The sequence below is a fragment of the Protomyctophum bolini genome (assembly GCF_963924005.1).
Source record: "Protomyctophum bolini genome assembly, chromosome: 6".
Lineage (NCBI taxonomy): Eukaryota > Metazoa > Chordata > Actinopteri > Myctophiformes > Myctophidae > Protomyctophum > Protomyctophum bolini.
In genome coordinates this window covers 39,056,803-39,069,791 of record NC_137867.1, presented here as the reverse complement: position 1 = coordinate 39,069,791, position 12,989 = coordinate 39,056,803, and the positions used below count along the sequence as shown (strand labels likewise).

The window sequence follows — 12,989 nt, the reverse complement described above, 5'->3', positions numbered from 1 at the left end:
CTTAATGACTGTTGGTAGGGCGTTCCACATTTTGGTGGCATAGGAGGGAAAATAATTTAGTCCCTTGTTTGTGCCGAATCTGGGTTGTACATGGTTTGTTGCTCTCCCTCTGGTGTTGTGGGTGTGGACTTCGTTTACATTAAGGAAGTATTTAGACAGGTACATGGGCATCTTGGTGGTGTATCGAATCTTGTGGACCAGACCCATTGCAAGATGCTGTACTCTGTCGTCGACCCTGAGCCATCCCAGCCTCTCAAAGTGAGGCCAAGTAGGAGCCTGACCAGTTTGTTTTGGGAGGTCTGGAGCCTTGTTTTAAGGGCCTTTGAGGTGCTGTGGTACCAAGAGGTGCATGCATAGTCAAAGAAACCTTGTACGAGGGCTCCTGTTAAGGTCTTCAAGGTGCTTTTGTTGACCAGTGAGGACATCCTGTAAAGGAATCTTGTATATGAATAAAGTATGAAGTGGAGGTTATGGACCAGCGATAGAATGATGTCACCAGGGAAATGTATTTTATTGTACTGTCAAAATACAATACATGGTTACTTTATTTTGATATAAATATATATAGTCATTTAGCAGACACTCTTATCCAGAGAGCAACTTGCAAGATCAGATAAAATGTCATGAACAGGGTAAATGGTCACGTAGAGGGCAAAGATACCACGTAAACATCCAACATGGCATCTGTGTAAAATAACATGCTATGCTATATCTAGGACATTCTTAGAATTACACAGAATTTGTAGTCAAGCTTATCAAACTTGTAGTATTATGTCTATCTAAATAACATTTGAACAAGTAACCAACATACTGTATATCTGCATAGTATGACCATCTAAAAACATTCAAAGTATACAAAATATAAGTTATGGTTCCTCTCCATGGAAATCTTGTATGTATGCATTGTAAAGGTAAATTCATGTTACTGTATAATATACAGTGTATATACCAACTATGTTGGCAAATGGTGTTACGGAAACCACTATATGCTGTAGCCACCGCCGTGATCCCAGCAGCACCTGCCCCTCTACACCAGAAATCAGGCTGGCTGGGCCAGGCTACTATATACTGGAACTAGGCATGTAAAACTTTGGCATGTTGGATAATGGCTATAAGCAAATTAAATGATGTGTAAAAAACCTGCATAGTTTTACAAGGCCATTGGAGATCTATAACGTCAGTTTCTAGTTTTCCCTGCCAAGTGTGATCAACGCACAGCGCTTCTCTGTCCTATTGGCTGGTGCCCCCGGCCAAGGTTCACCAATGTTGAACGCGACACTACACAGTGCAGAGCTTAACACATTCTGAGCTTCAGACGCATCAGCTTCTCTGTTCACTTCCATTACAATTACATGAGGAGAAAAGGGCCTGTGGTGCGTTGACAGCTCTGAAGCGTGTGAAGTCCGAACTGTCCTGTTCAACATTGGTGAACCTGAACCTTGACCAGGTGAAACAAACTTACAGACCACAAAACCGGCACTCCTCCCAGCATTGTCAGCAACATGACACATGGCATGTTTTGCAGAATGCAGATGTATTGGGGCACATGTGTGACTGAGCCCTAACGCAATTAAATGACACAATCTGTTCCTTTCAAAATGCGAACAGTGTGAAAGGAATAAAAAATTAGTCAGTACAGACTGTTGACAGGCAAAATTGACTTCTTCTTTATTCGTTCCAGAATATTCTGCCTCAGTGCGTCGTTCCGTACCCTGTGCCAGCGGTAACGGGGGTTTTCCAGGGGCGGAGGGGCGCTTTCCGCCGGCTCCAGGCGCTCTCCGTCCTCATTGCGTTGGGGGCGGTCTTCCACCAAAGACACCAGCGTGTTGAGACACACGCCGTCCATTTTGCCCGGCTGCCTTCCGGTGTGCTGCAGGCTGAGCACGCCCAGAGTGCTGAGGTCGTAGTCGTGGTAACGGCTGGGCGTGGCTTCCTGCAGCACCATGCTAGCAGCCCAGGTCACCGTGTGGGTCTTCACCGCGGCGGCTGCCGGCAGGTGGGCCGACGGAGCTTCAAAACAAACACATCAATAGTTTTAAACAAGCATGTATGATGAGTACAAGAAGTGAACCAATCTAGAGCCAGACAGAATCACCAATTCGAAGTAGAACCTGTGGAGCTTGGTTTGTGGATGGTGTAGGTGGGAAAGTGTGCTCAGAGACCGGCAAAATCTTTTGGCTTTCCAAAGTAACAGAATGTCATTGGATATCTTCTGTGTCCTCCTAAAACAGGGGTTTTCAACTGATTATGAACGAGGGACCACCACCCTGGAAGCTTTGTCATTGGTCGATTTGCCTGTCTGCTTCCTGATTGGTCATTGCGACCGGGTTTTTTTCGACCAATGACAAAGCTTCTAGGAACATCTTTGAATGCAGATTGCGGCCCCTAGATGTGTCACAGAGAATTTATTTTGGGAGCGTTCTACCCATTGCTGGCTGTCTGGGGAAAAAAACATTGCTTATAGCAGCTGTAAGCCCTTAACAGTCAGCAACATAGGCTAGTGGTCCAGACTGAGCTAAAAAAAAGAGAACCACTGATCTATTCCTTTCCCATAGTTATTCTGTTCTCTTATATTAAACTCACATCTGATTCATTGCAACTTATGTATGAGTGAGCAGACACGTGCGATTGCATAATAAGATCGCCCTTCACTTCACACGGGTGTGATTTTTTTTATTGATGTTTTCGGGCCGGGTAGGGTGTAAAATGTGTGCTAATTAGTAAGGCCAGGCAGGGCCTCGGGCCAGCCCAGTTAGGTAGGGCCCAGGTAGGGCCGAGTCTTAATTTTCGGGCCTGTTGAGAACGGCTGCCGGGCGCAGCTGCGCTAATGACTTTGGGGCGGGCCCATCTAGTTTGAGCCATGAGTTGTTGTCTGCAGGCATTAAAGCTATTTCAGCGTGCTTTTGCCAGCAGTGTGACCACTTAGCGCAATTGCAGTTGTTGAGACATATTGACGCCAGATAATGACGCCAGATTGTTTGTAAACATTTGTTTTATCTAAGTACATACTCTCAGACATTCCAGACAGTCTACACCAGGACATTAGACACATACAAATACAAAATAGCATCTACAGGGTAGGCCATGGGTGCTGTGGTTGAGAGGAAGTGTTGTACCTGTGGCCAGCAGTACCCACAACTCCTGCTGTGAGTTGGTGAAGGTCATGATGATTCTCTGGGCAACGTGTTGACAGGGCATGTCTATAGGCATGGTGGTGGGATGCCAGGCCGACTGACGGTACCTACAAACACACACATTAAAGAAACCCCCCGTATATCCACCAGCCTGTGGTTGGCTGGAATCAGTGAATGAAACTCACTGCTTTCAAGAGAACTGGTTTGAGAAGCACCATGTGGAATGATGCATGTAGACAGGGCCACACTAACTACTCAGTGAGCTGGAGACACACACACAGCAGGATTATATAACAGACTTGTCTTTTCACTCTATACTGCAGGCCTGTTTGTCAAGTATGGTTTACTGTGTTGCGTTGGATTTTCCATTTCCTGGACCTATGGACCACATTAGAAGATGTGTTGGTTATGACCGCTTCCTCTCAAAAACCACATCCAGAGATAAAGATGTGGTGGAAAGTTGACCAGAACGTCCTGTTCAGTGAAGGTCCGTTTCAGACTAAAGTGCAGTATAATTAACATACTAACTATGTATTCTTGCAAATAATTAGGGTGTAATGAACTAATGATTAACTTAGTAATTGAGTAGTCCAGCAAGTTAATGTAACGTAATGTTTTTCAGGCCAAGGACCCCTTAGCGGAGAGAAATTAAAAGCAGCACTACATAAATTGTGTTGCTTATGGGTATTTTACGCCTTCTGTTCAACTTCATAAGAGGTCTTCAAAGCTAGCTCACCATATTTAGCCGATTGTCAGATGTGAGACAGGATTTTATTTTAAGTATCAATCTAGGGTTTCCTCCAAGTGATGCTGCAGCTTGGAAGGTTTCATAGATCTGTTTAACAGTACTGTTGTGTAAATGTAATTAAGGGACCAAGAAGACACGCAGTGACTTTGGTCACTTCTTGTATTTGTGTTTTTTTTTCTTCTCCTTCTTCTCCTTCTCCTTCCGCCAAAAATAGCTGTTCTGACTGAACCGTGCAGTCGCTTTTTACGAAACTCTGTAATCTGGTAGAGGGCCATGCCAAACGGTGACCATGTGAAGCCCATGACCATTGGCCAAATGGTGGCGCTATAGCACTGAAAATGCAAACTTTGAACGTGCATATCTCATGAACCGTTTGACCGTTGGCAATGACACTTTGATACACATATTTGTCTCCTCATGGCGAACAACTTTCGTATTCTGACTTTTGACCTCTGACCTTTAGATTACGCACCATTTTGAATTATATGAAAACCATTTAAAATCTATCTCCTCCCAGAATCTTTGATCAAAATGTACAAAAACGTCTACACTTGAACTTTGGACTTAAACGAACAAAAAATCGTAACAGATTTATTTTAAGTGAAAAAATGAAGTTTTTATGAGCCAACGAAAATGCTGTTTTGTGAAACCTCTCATGCAACTAATACGTCTTCCAAATACGGTTGGCAGCTAATACCTATACTGCATGTTACTGTTTAGAATGAGTCAACTGACAGTGTCTGCTTAGCTCAGTCGGTCGAGCTCTCACCTTTGGACCACAGGGTCACTGGTTCAAATCCGGGTAGCGACAACTCAGCCTGTGATTCTTATTTGTGCATGTCTATCTCTCTCTCTCTCTCTCTCTGTCTCTCGGACATGACATCACATTAATAGAGATACTAGTAACTGTAATAAGTGTATTTAGTGTAATAGTGTAATAGTGTAATAATGTAACAGCAGTGTAATGGTGTAATAAGTAATAGTGTAATAGTAGTGTAATAGTGTAATAAGTGTAATAGTGTAATAGTGTAATAGTGTAATAGTGTAATAGTAGTGTAATAAGTCTAATAGTGTAATTAGTGTAATAAGTGCAATAGTGTAATAAGTGTAATAGTGTAATAAGTGTATTCTGTCTTCTCTCTCTCTCCACCCCTCTCTCTCTCTCTCTCTCTCTCTCTCTATCTGTCTCTCCACCCCCCCCCTCTCTCTCTCTCTCTCTCTCTCTCTCTCTCTCCACCCCCCCCTCTCTCTCTCTCTCTCCACCGCCTCTCTCTCTCTTTCTCTCTCCCTCTCTCTCTCTTTCTCTCTCTCTCTATCTCTCTCTCTCCACCCCCCCCCCCTCTCTCTCTCTCTCTCTCTCTCTCTCTCTCTCTCTCTGTCTCTCTCTCTCTCCACCCTTCTCTCTCTCTCCCTCTCCTTGGTCCCGCCTTATCGCTGCTCGCAGCTATATTGTTTGTTTGTATTTGCGTTAGATTCATGTTAATGTGTATTTTCAGACATTATATATTTTTGGAGGGGGAAAAGAGGAAAAAAAACACATTCCTATCAAGATTTGTCATGGTTTTGCCATTTATCATCCTGATATACACCATTCTTATGAGCTATATGTACCGGTAGTCCTTCACCAAAATGTGAATGTTTGTCTCCTCTCTGCCCTGTCTCTCGCCCGTGTCTCTCTCCCTGTGCTATCTCTCTCTGTACTGTCTGCCTAGTCTCCACTGTACCATAGTGTCATAAACATGAACCTCATTGTTCGTACTTGAGTCCAACGTCAATGAGTGGAAGGATGTCTCGTCCTCTGAGAGACAGGGGAGATGTTCTGTCCCACCAGGCCGCCTGTAGAGACTCCTGGTCAGCGTCTTGTGGAGTTTTCAGACTCCCACCTACAGTATGGTCAGACAGATTGAAAGAAATGTATGTGTTAACACTAACACATTGTAAACAGTTGAAAGCTTCCTAAAAGCAAACATATTCTTGTCTAGTGAATGTAGGACATTTGTATTAAAGATTCAAGTCTAATGACACACTTTATCCAAATACTGTATGCATTGTATGCATACCTATATCCAGAATACATATAACCAATTAAAATATATTATAACCAATGTATGTATCCAGAATACATACATCAAACGGTAACAAGAAGACTCGCCCCGTTTCTGTTTTCCTCCCAAAATTTTCCCCAGTGAGGGGTGGGAGAGGCTGGACAGCAGACGGCTGGACTTTGAATTTCTCTAACTATAAACTTTCATGACAGCCTAAGTACAAATATAATTTATGAAAAGCTACTACAGTGAAGTCTGTTCACAGAAGTTGTCGTAGGCTATGTGGGGGATTATCTGACGAGGTACCATTTGAGGGGGCAAAACCTTACATATACTAAATGATACTAAATTGTTTATAGGGTCAATATAAGTAAAATAATATAGCCTTTCTACAGGAGTATCTTTTTATATTTTTCCCAAAAGAATACAAACAGCCAATAGCATATTACAAAGTTATCCCCCTCACTGGTGACAATTCCGGGAGGAAAAACGGGCAAGCACCGGGGCGAGTCTTCCGGTATTCCATCAAACGTGTAGACACACCTACTCATTCAAGATATCAAAACTATAAAATAACTAACACTTTTTAACACAATTATGTACCAACCAAAAAGACAAAACAACTACAATCCTGGAAACCAGACGAATATGCCAGTGCTGCAGTGATATTAGTTATGTGTGAACTCTGACCTGTGACCTTGACCAGGAAGATGAATCTGATCCACTGAGGTCCCTGTTCCTGGATCAGCAGCAAGGTGATTGGTTGACAGTCAAACCCTGCCTCCTCTTTCACCTGACCAACAATAAAATGTCTTTAAATATTATCACACATCTCTTGAATACTACCTTTCACATATAGTACCTCTCGGCTTGACAAAGTATTTCAGTTGAATGTGATGATTGAGGGAGATGTGTGCTATTGACACTGCACACTTGCTGACAACTGCCACCAAAACAAAAAAAACAGTAATATATTCCAAGACTAGGTTTCTGCCTGACAAAATATTGTATCATCGTTTAATAGAGTTTGAGAAACACAAAACCAGTAATGACATATCTTACAAAATAAGCCTTTGTCCATAACACCTACCTACTAGATTTAATTGAACCTCAAAGACAGACAAATGTTTTGTTTGTGTATTATTTACGCATGGATAATTTGACAGTCCGTGATTCCTATAATAATGTCCAAAGCATGGATCAAGGAAAATTCCCACTGTATGCGTGCGGTGATGTAAAGTTTCCTTGTTTACACTTTACAGCTCCTCTCACCTCTCTCCTCAGAGCCTGTACAATGCTCTCTCCTTCCTCCATCCTCCCTGCAGGGAGGTACCACTGTTTGTAGCATTCCTGCTTTGCCTCTTGTACCATCAACACTTCCTCCTGATGGAACATGCAAACGTACTCATTACAAAATAAATGTATGGGGCCAGTGTCTTCCATGCGATTAATTCGCCAGTGTCTTGAATACATTCACCGTTGCTATTGCTATTTTCACCAAATGTTTACCCTAGAACAGGAAGTTAGGGGTTCAAATCCAATTTAGAGGGAAAGTGTAGACCTATGCCAACTGCTGCCTGCTAGAGCATTCAAACTCTTTTGAATCACGACTCATTTCCACACAGGCCACTTATAAATTCTGCAGAGCAGATTTGAAGTATTTAACAAGCAAACTAGATATAATGGATATAGGCATTTCTAATTTGTGATGGAAACGATTATGCGTTTAAAAATTGTGATTATCTCAAGTAATCGATCAGGCGGTTATGTATAATTCTGACAGGCCTAGTTCTGCTGACCTTATCGTTGAAGATGACGGCGCAGACAATGTAGGAGACGGTCTTCTTCAGTACCACCGGTGGTCTGGCCAGCTCGGGAATCACGTCCAACAGCGTGACCTCTAACCCCTCGCCGCTCAACAGCCGACCCATCTGCTCCTCCACCTCCTTCTCTTCCACCTCCACCTGCATGATGGCTGCTGTGCTGACTGGATTGGAGGAGAGAGGTCAGCGCAGGGTACAGAATTTACGGATGGACACACTCTTCTTGGACCTGGATGCGCTGGTAGGATAACATAGGAGTGGCGGATAGAACACTGATTGAGTTGGTGGTAATTTTAACATAACACACTTGTTGAAGCCATTTGTAGATTTGCTTTATCATTTATGATTATCATTTATTTTCTATGAATTATGCCTGAGAAATGATATTATGAAATGTTGAGTTATTTTGTTTGCTATTTGCTGCTATTATTTATACGATCTGCTGATTGTTATGGTAATGTGAGGACGTCACGTTGATTTATGGGTGTCACTCTGTGATGAGGCAGGTGACGGCATGATGTGATCAGAAACGAGAGCGGCAGGGACAAACATTTAAACCACCACCACCACCACCACATAGCATAGCACAATTGTACAACGGAATATAACCTTATACGAATGATTTTGTTTTGTTTAATCTAAAGACGGGCTTTTCTAATAAATGACCTGAAACTACAGACTACGGAATGCTGGTGCGTTATTAATCCGAAACCGCTCGTACAACACTTTCAACACCTGCCGGTACAGGCTCGATGGTGGTCACTGGTAGCTACTATAGTACAACTACAGTCTTTAAAACCGAGAAAGCATCTGTGTTACTTTTGTTTTTTTGTTTTTTTTTACCACTTTGACCACTTTATCTGCTATTCAAAAATAGCAGATGTGGTGCGAAGATCTTAATTTTGTGCAAACCTTTGAATATATTGGGGTTTTCTTTTGCTTTTGGGGGTCCCTGGAACAAAATATGTTGAGGTCGGCCGCCAAATATATATCATTTTGGGGGTCCTTGACGCCCTACCCAGAGCCATCTAATAGAAGAATTACGATATTGAGGGGGCAGAAACCGAGGGCTTAAGCCTGTTCATGCAGCCTGAACTGAGACAAGCTCGGGTTGGAAATGCATTGTTTTCAACGAAAATGTTCAGTTTAATCAATCAATGACGTGGGCAAAAACACTGATGAATGCAGGTCATGATGAGGTGTGACGATAGCAGAATATAGTAACAGCAACATAACAATAACATTGATCTCTGATTAAATCACCCTGTGTAAACTATTTGACTTTAGCTGGTCGATAATGCTATTAGTTGAGTGAGTTGACCCTGACTGCAATGTTAATCTGTTGAGAATATTAACCAACATGAACCAGCTATAGCAAAGCTTCGCTGACTCTACACAACATTGTGTGTGAACATATAATTCTAAACGTGCACAATGCCTGTATAAGAATAGAAGATGCATACCAAACCTTTAGGACGTTAATGAAAAATCCGTCCACTTGTCAACCACCAGACTGACGCCTGACACGGACAGGCCACCATGTTTGTTTTGACAACAACTACTCCACCTATCTGTCAAAGTAAAAGGCGCACCATGACATCATGACATCCGTTGCGAAGCGGAAGCTGTTTATTCTTGGCTCTTCGACTAGCGTCAAGTTACCATAATTAAACAACAATTCCCCGGTGTGTGAAAGTCAAAATCAGCCAACTTTTGTATTGTAGGTAAGTAGGTTTAATGTAATGAGTATTGTAATTTCATGTGTTGTAAATACTATTAGTATATATTCCCTTTTTTGAACGATTGGGTTTTTTAAACTAAAGTGCTACTGCATGCATTTTTTGAAAAGTCTCCTGTGGGCTGTGGACAGGTGGTGAACATTTTGCACTGTAAACGATGCATCTACAATTTGTACAACTGTGCAATGAGAAATGTGATTGTGGTGAAGTCCATATCAAATAAATAAACAAACATAAGTATGAATACAGTGAAATTATAGTTAATAACAATAATAATAATTATCATAATATAAAATCACACCATATCTTTGATGATCCATTTTAGAAAAATAATCAAAACCAAACAAACCCCCAGAATACTATACTATACTATAGTCAAATTTGAAGATGGTCCATACATTGACACATATTATTTGCTTCCTGGAAGTATTCCTGGACCAGAGGGGTTAGCTTTTATTTTGAAGGAAAGGTTGCCCTGCTTTCGGTCTCATAGTAGATTTGTTGTGGCTTACTTGACGCAACTTTGCTCTGTCATAACATGCATGGCGAGGTCATATGGATTGTGGAGATTCAGGAGATATGTAATTCAGTAACTGACACAACGTTCATCGCGCCATATAACGTTAAAAACAGAGTTTTTGTTAGTGTGCTTTGATGGAAAATTCACAGATCAGGAGAGACCAACCATCAAAGAGAGCTGACAAACGGGTCAATACACTGACTCAAACAGGTCTGTACTCTGACTGCAATTAAATAGAACATTTGTGAAGTGAAGAGATAATGTAGTAGTCAGTTTTATATGTATGCATGCATATACACACATTAGATAGATTAATGGCTATGGAGTGTTGTAGTATACAACATGATATGATCTGAGTGCCTATGCTGTGTCATTGTATATTCACGTCATGGTCATGTCATGATTGAAACATGTATGTTTCAATCATTTACAGAATTGTATCAATATATTTTTGTCATTGGTGTGATTTGCATTTAAAAGCTTAAGCTCAGTCACTGCCTGGTCCATCTGAAACCACCACTATAGTCTGTATTCTGGGATTGACAAATACTAGCATTATTTCTTCTTTTTTATAGGAGACATACTGACTGTCCTACACATCTATCCATCTCTGGATATGCAAATCACCCCCACCTGCCACTGTGCTTGTCTAGTTCTTCAGCCTGGAACCAGTAACCATAATTTGTGGACTGTATAGGAACTTCATATACATCACAGAGAGACACTGTCTGTGTCAGTCCCTCCTGCACTGTCCGTCCCCCCCGTCCGCCTCCCCCAGGCCTTCCATCTATCTGTATCTCATATACTGTCTCTCTTTCTCTCAGCCGGCATACTACTGTCCGTCTCTCACAAATACAAATTCAGTGTTGTTTATTATAGCCATGGCGCGTCACAGTAAGCTGCAGAAGAATGTTCTGGCTTTGTACCGCCAGTTCCTCCGCGCCGGTCGAGACAAGCCAGGCTTCGTGCCGCGGATCAGGGATGAGTTCCGGGAGAACTCTCGTATCAAGAAGACGGACGTTATGCACATCGAGTACCTGTACCGGCGTGGAGAGAGACAGCTGGAGCAGCTCAGAGACGCCAACACCAAACAGCTGGGCTCCTTCTCCAAACCCAAAGTAGACCACAGCTGACCTCTGACTAGGGTTGGGATCCGGAACCGGAGGAACCGGATCCAACATTAAGCAACCGGAATTCTTTCCATCACATTTGGAACCGTTTCCGGGGCCCATTTTATCACACTTGTCAGAGCTGTCATGTGGACTTCATGTCTGCTATACAGTTACAATACCGGTGGGTCTCATGCTTCTCAAGGACCACCATAACTCTGATAGTGTACAAATGGAATCAAATGCATTTGGTTCCAATTGTACACTCTCAGAGTTACAGACCTTATAGGAATCGTTGACGGGAACCGCTAAGGCATCGGACTATAGAAGAAATCGTTAAGGAACTGTAATCGTTAAAATCCTAAAGGATCCCAATCCTACCCCGGACGGGCCTCTGTAAAGGGCCAGTTCCTAAACCTCCATGCAACCAGTGACGTCATGTCATGGGACCTTTTGAAGGGACAGTGCTGCATAAAGATGGATCTGCATATTTCTGTTGTGTCGTGGACAGTTTAATCTCCGTTTATGAACACAGAAACGGGACAGAAGCAAAATGATCTGATCTCTGTGGAGGGTTCATGTGGAAACCTGCTTTGACTGGTATAGGAAAGGGTTGTGGATGAGTTGAGGGAGGCTAATTTATAATTCATCACACAACCCTTTCAGTCAACAAGAACTTTGTATATTTAACTGAAATATTCACAACATCTGCTAGTGGAATTGTTTTCAGTTAGTAGGCTACCAGAGGCATAAACAATACATATCAATAAAGATTCTTAATGGAAATATGTTGAATACATTTGTTGCCCTTCTGTGCAAACAAGTCTTGTTAAAAGATTCACGAGAGTGTTATAGTTTAACTAAATGCACCTGTAACTGTATAGAAATATTGTTACCCTAAGTCCTTGTTCATCAAAAATAATTATGAGCTTAGCCTTCAGGTTACAACTTCAACTTTATTGTCACACACAAGTTTAGGTCTAGAGTGGGTAAAACAAATTGTTGTACAAGCTCCACATGGTTTGGAGTTTGACAAAATGTCAGAATACAGAAAAGAAAATAGAGATTTTTTATTGTCATAGAATACAGGACAAGGACAAATGAAACAAATTCATATTCAGAAGACAAATGCATGAAATGGATAAACGCAGCTTAAAACAAAAAATACTCAGTCATAACTGCCAGGTGCAGAAATCTCTTGTTAATGAACAAGAGGGAGAGTACCACCCAGGATTACAGTTTAGGCAATTGTTACCGGGTGAAAAAATAAATGTGTTACAAAATACACAATGTCAGTGGTAAGTGAGTGAGCGAGACAGACTGTGTGTGTGTGTGTGTGTGATTGGGACATCGCTACTTTCAAGGTTTTTCTAAACCGTTCACAAATAACAGAGACAAGCTCGCAGTGCGGCACAAAGTGCTGTATGTGGAGGGTGTGTGTAAATGTCATATGTGTGTGCACATCTCAGCTTTGCAAGACATTAATAAATAAATTAACAAGCTAAAGAAAAAAAACAATGTAGTTACCAAATGTAAATTTACTTCACAGAGGTCTGCCTCTACATCCTTGCATTATTTTTCCATAACGACATTGTCACACGACACACACACACATATATTTTAACCATTTATTTATGTCCACACAAAGGATATGCATACAAGGACACAAATATTATATAGGTGCATTAGAGTTACATCTGCAAAATCATGGCATGTGTTTTCATGATTCATACACCGTTTGCGGCAGAAGCCATGCAAGGTACCAACCAGCACATCAGGAGCAATTTGGGGTTCAGTGTCTTGCCCAAGGACACTTCGAACCATGGATCATTGGACGACCTGCTCTACCTCTTGAGCCACAGTCGCCCACA

General features: G+C 41.9%; 2 protein-coding genes across 7 annotated transcripts; one reads left to right on the top strand and one right to left on the bottom strand.

Annotated features, from left to right (window-relative positions):
* Positions 1-489: 489 nt before the first annotated feature.
* nudt18 (nudix (nucleoside diphosphate linked moiety X)-type motif 18) lies at positions 490-9,324 on the bottom strand. Of its 5 annotated transcripts, none has more exons than XM_080766163.1 (7): positions 9,219-9,324; positions 7,727-7,905; positions 7,200-7,310; positions 6,618-6,720; positions 5,642-5,765; positions 3,117-3,241; positions 490-2,010 (listed from the first exon to the last, which is right to left on the bottom strand). In XM_080766163.1, the coding sequence occupies exons 2-7, from the start codon at positions 7,895-7,897 to the stop codon at positions 1,631-1,633; spliced, it is 1,014 nt and encodes a 337-aa protein (XP_080622289.1). In that variant the 5' UTR covers positions 7,898-7,905; positions 9,219-9,324; the 3' UTR covers positions 490-1,630. The 5 variants fall into 5 exon arrangements, with proteins under 5 accessions (XP_080622289.1, XP_080622286.1, XP_080622287.1 ...); XM_080766160.1 differs by having other exon boundaries at positions 7,727-7,988; positions 9,219-9,317; XM_080766161.1 differs by having other exon boundaries at positions 7,727-7,979; positions 9,219-9,309.
* Positions 9,325-10,018: 694 nt separating this feature from the next.
* On the top strand, positions 10,019-11,873 carry sdhaf1 (succinate dehydrogenase complex assembly factor 1). 2 transcript variants are annotated; one of them, XM_080765622.1, is made up of 2 exons: positions 10,019-10,219; positions 10,585-11,873. In XM_080765622.1, the coding sequence occupies exon 2, from the start codon at positions 10,891-10,893 to the stop codon at positions 11,140-11,142; it is 252 nt and encodes an 83-aa protein (XP_080621748.1). In that variant the 5' UTR covers positions 10,019-10,219; positions 10,585-10,890; the 3' UTR covers positions 11,143-11,873. The 2 variants fall into 2 exon arrangements, with proteins under 2 accessions (XP_080621748.1, XP_080621749.1); XM_080765623.1 differs by having other exon boundaries at positions 10,019-10,223; positions 10,588-11,873.
* The last annotated feature ends 1,116 nt before the right edge of the window (positions 11,874-12,989 follow it).

Excerpts from the sequence above, each read along its gene's own strand:
- nudt18 (XM_080766163.1), bottom strand. The coding sequence starts at position 7,897 with ATGCAGGTGGAGGTGGAAGAGAAGGAGGTGGAGGAGCAGATGGGTCGG. Across the intron at positions 7,311-7,726 it reads CCGTCATCTTCAACGATAAG|GAGGAAGTGTTGATGGTACA; the intron begins GTCAGCAGAACT and ends ATGTTCCATCAG. Across the intron at positions 2,011-3,116 it reads GTGGGTACTGCTGGCCACAG|CTCCGTCGGCCCACCTGCCG; the intron begins GTACAACACTTC and ends TTTGTTTTGAAG.
- sdhaf1 (XM_080765622.1), top strand. The coding sequence starts at position 10,891 with ATGGCGCGTCACAGTAAGCTGCAGAAGAATGTTCTGGCTTTGTACCGC.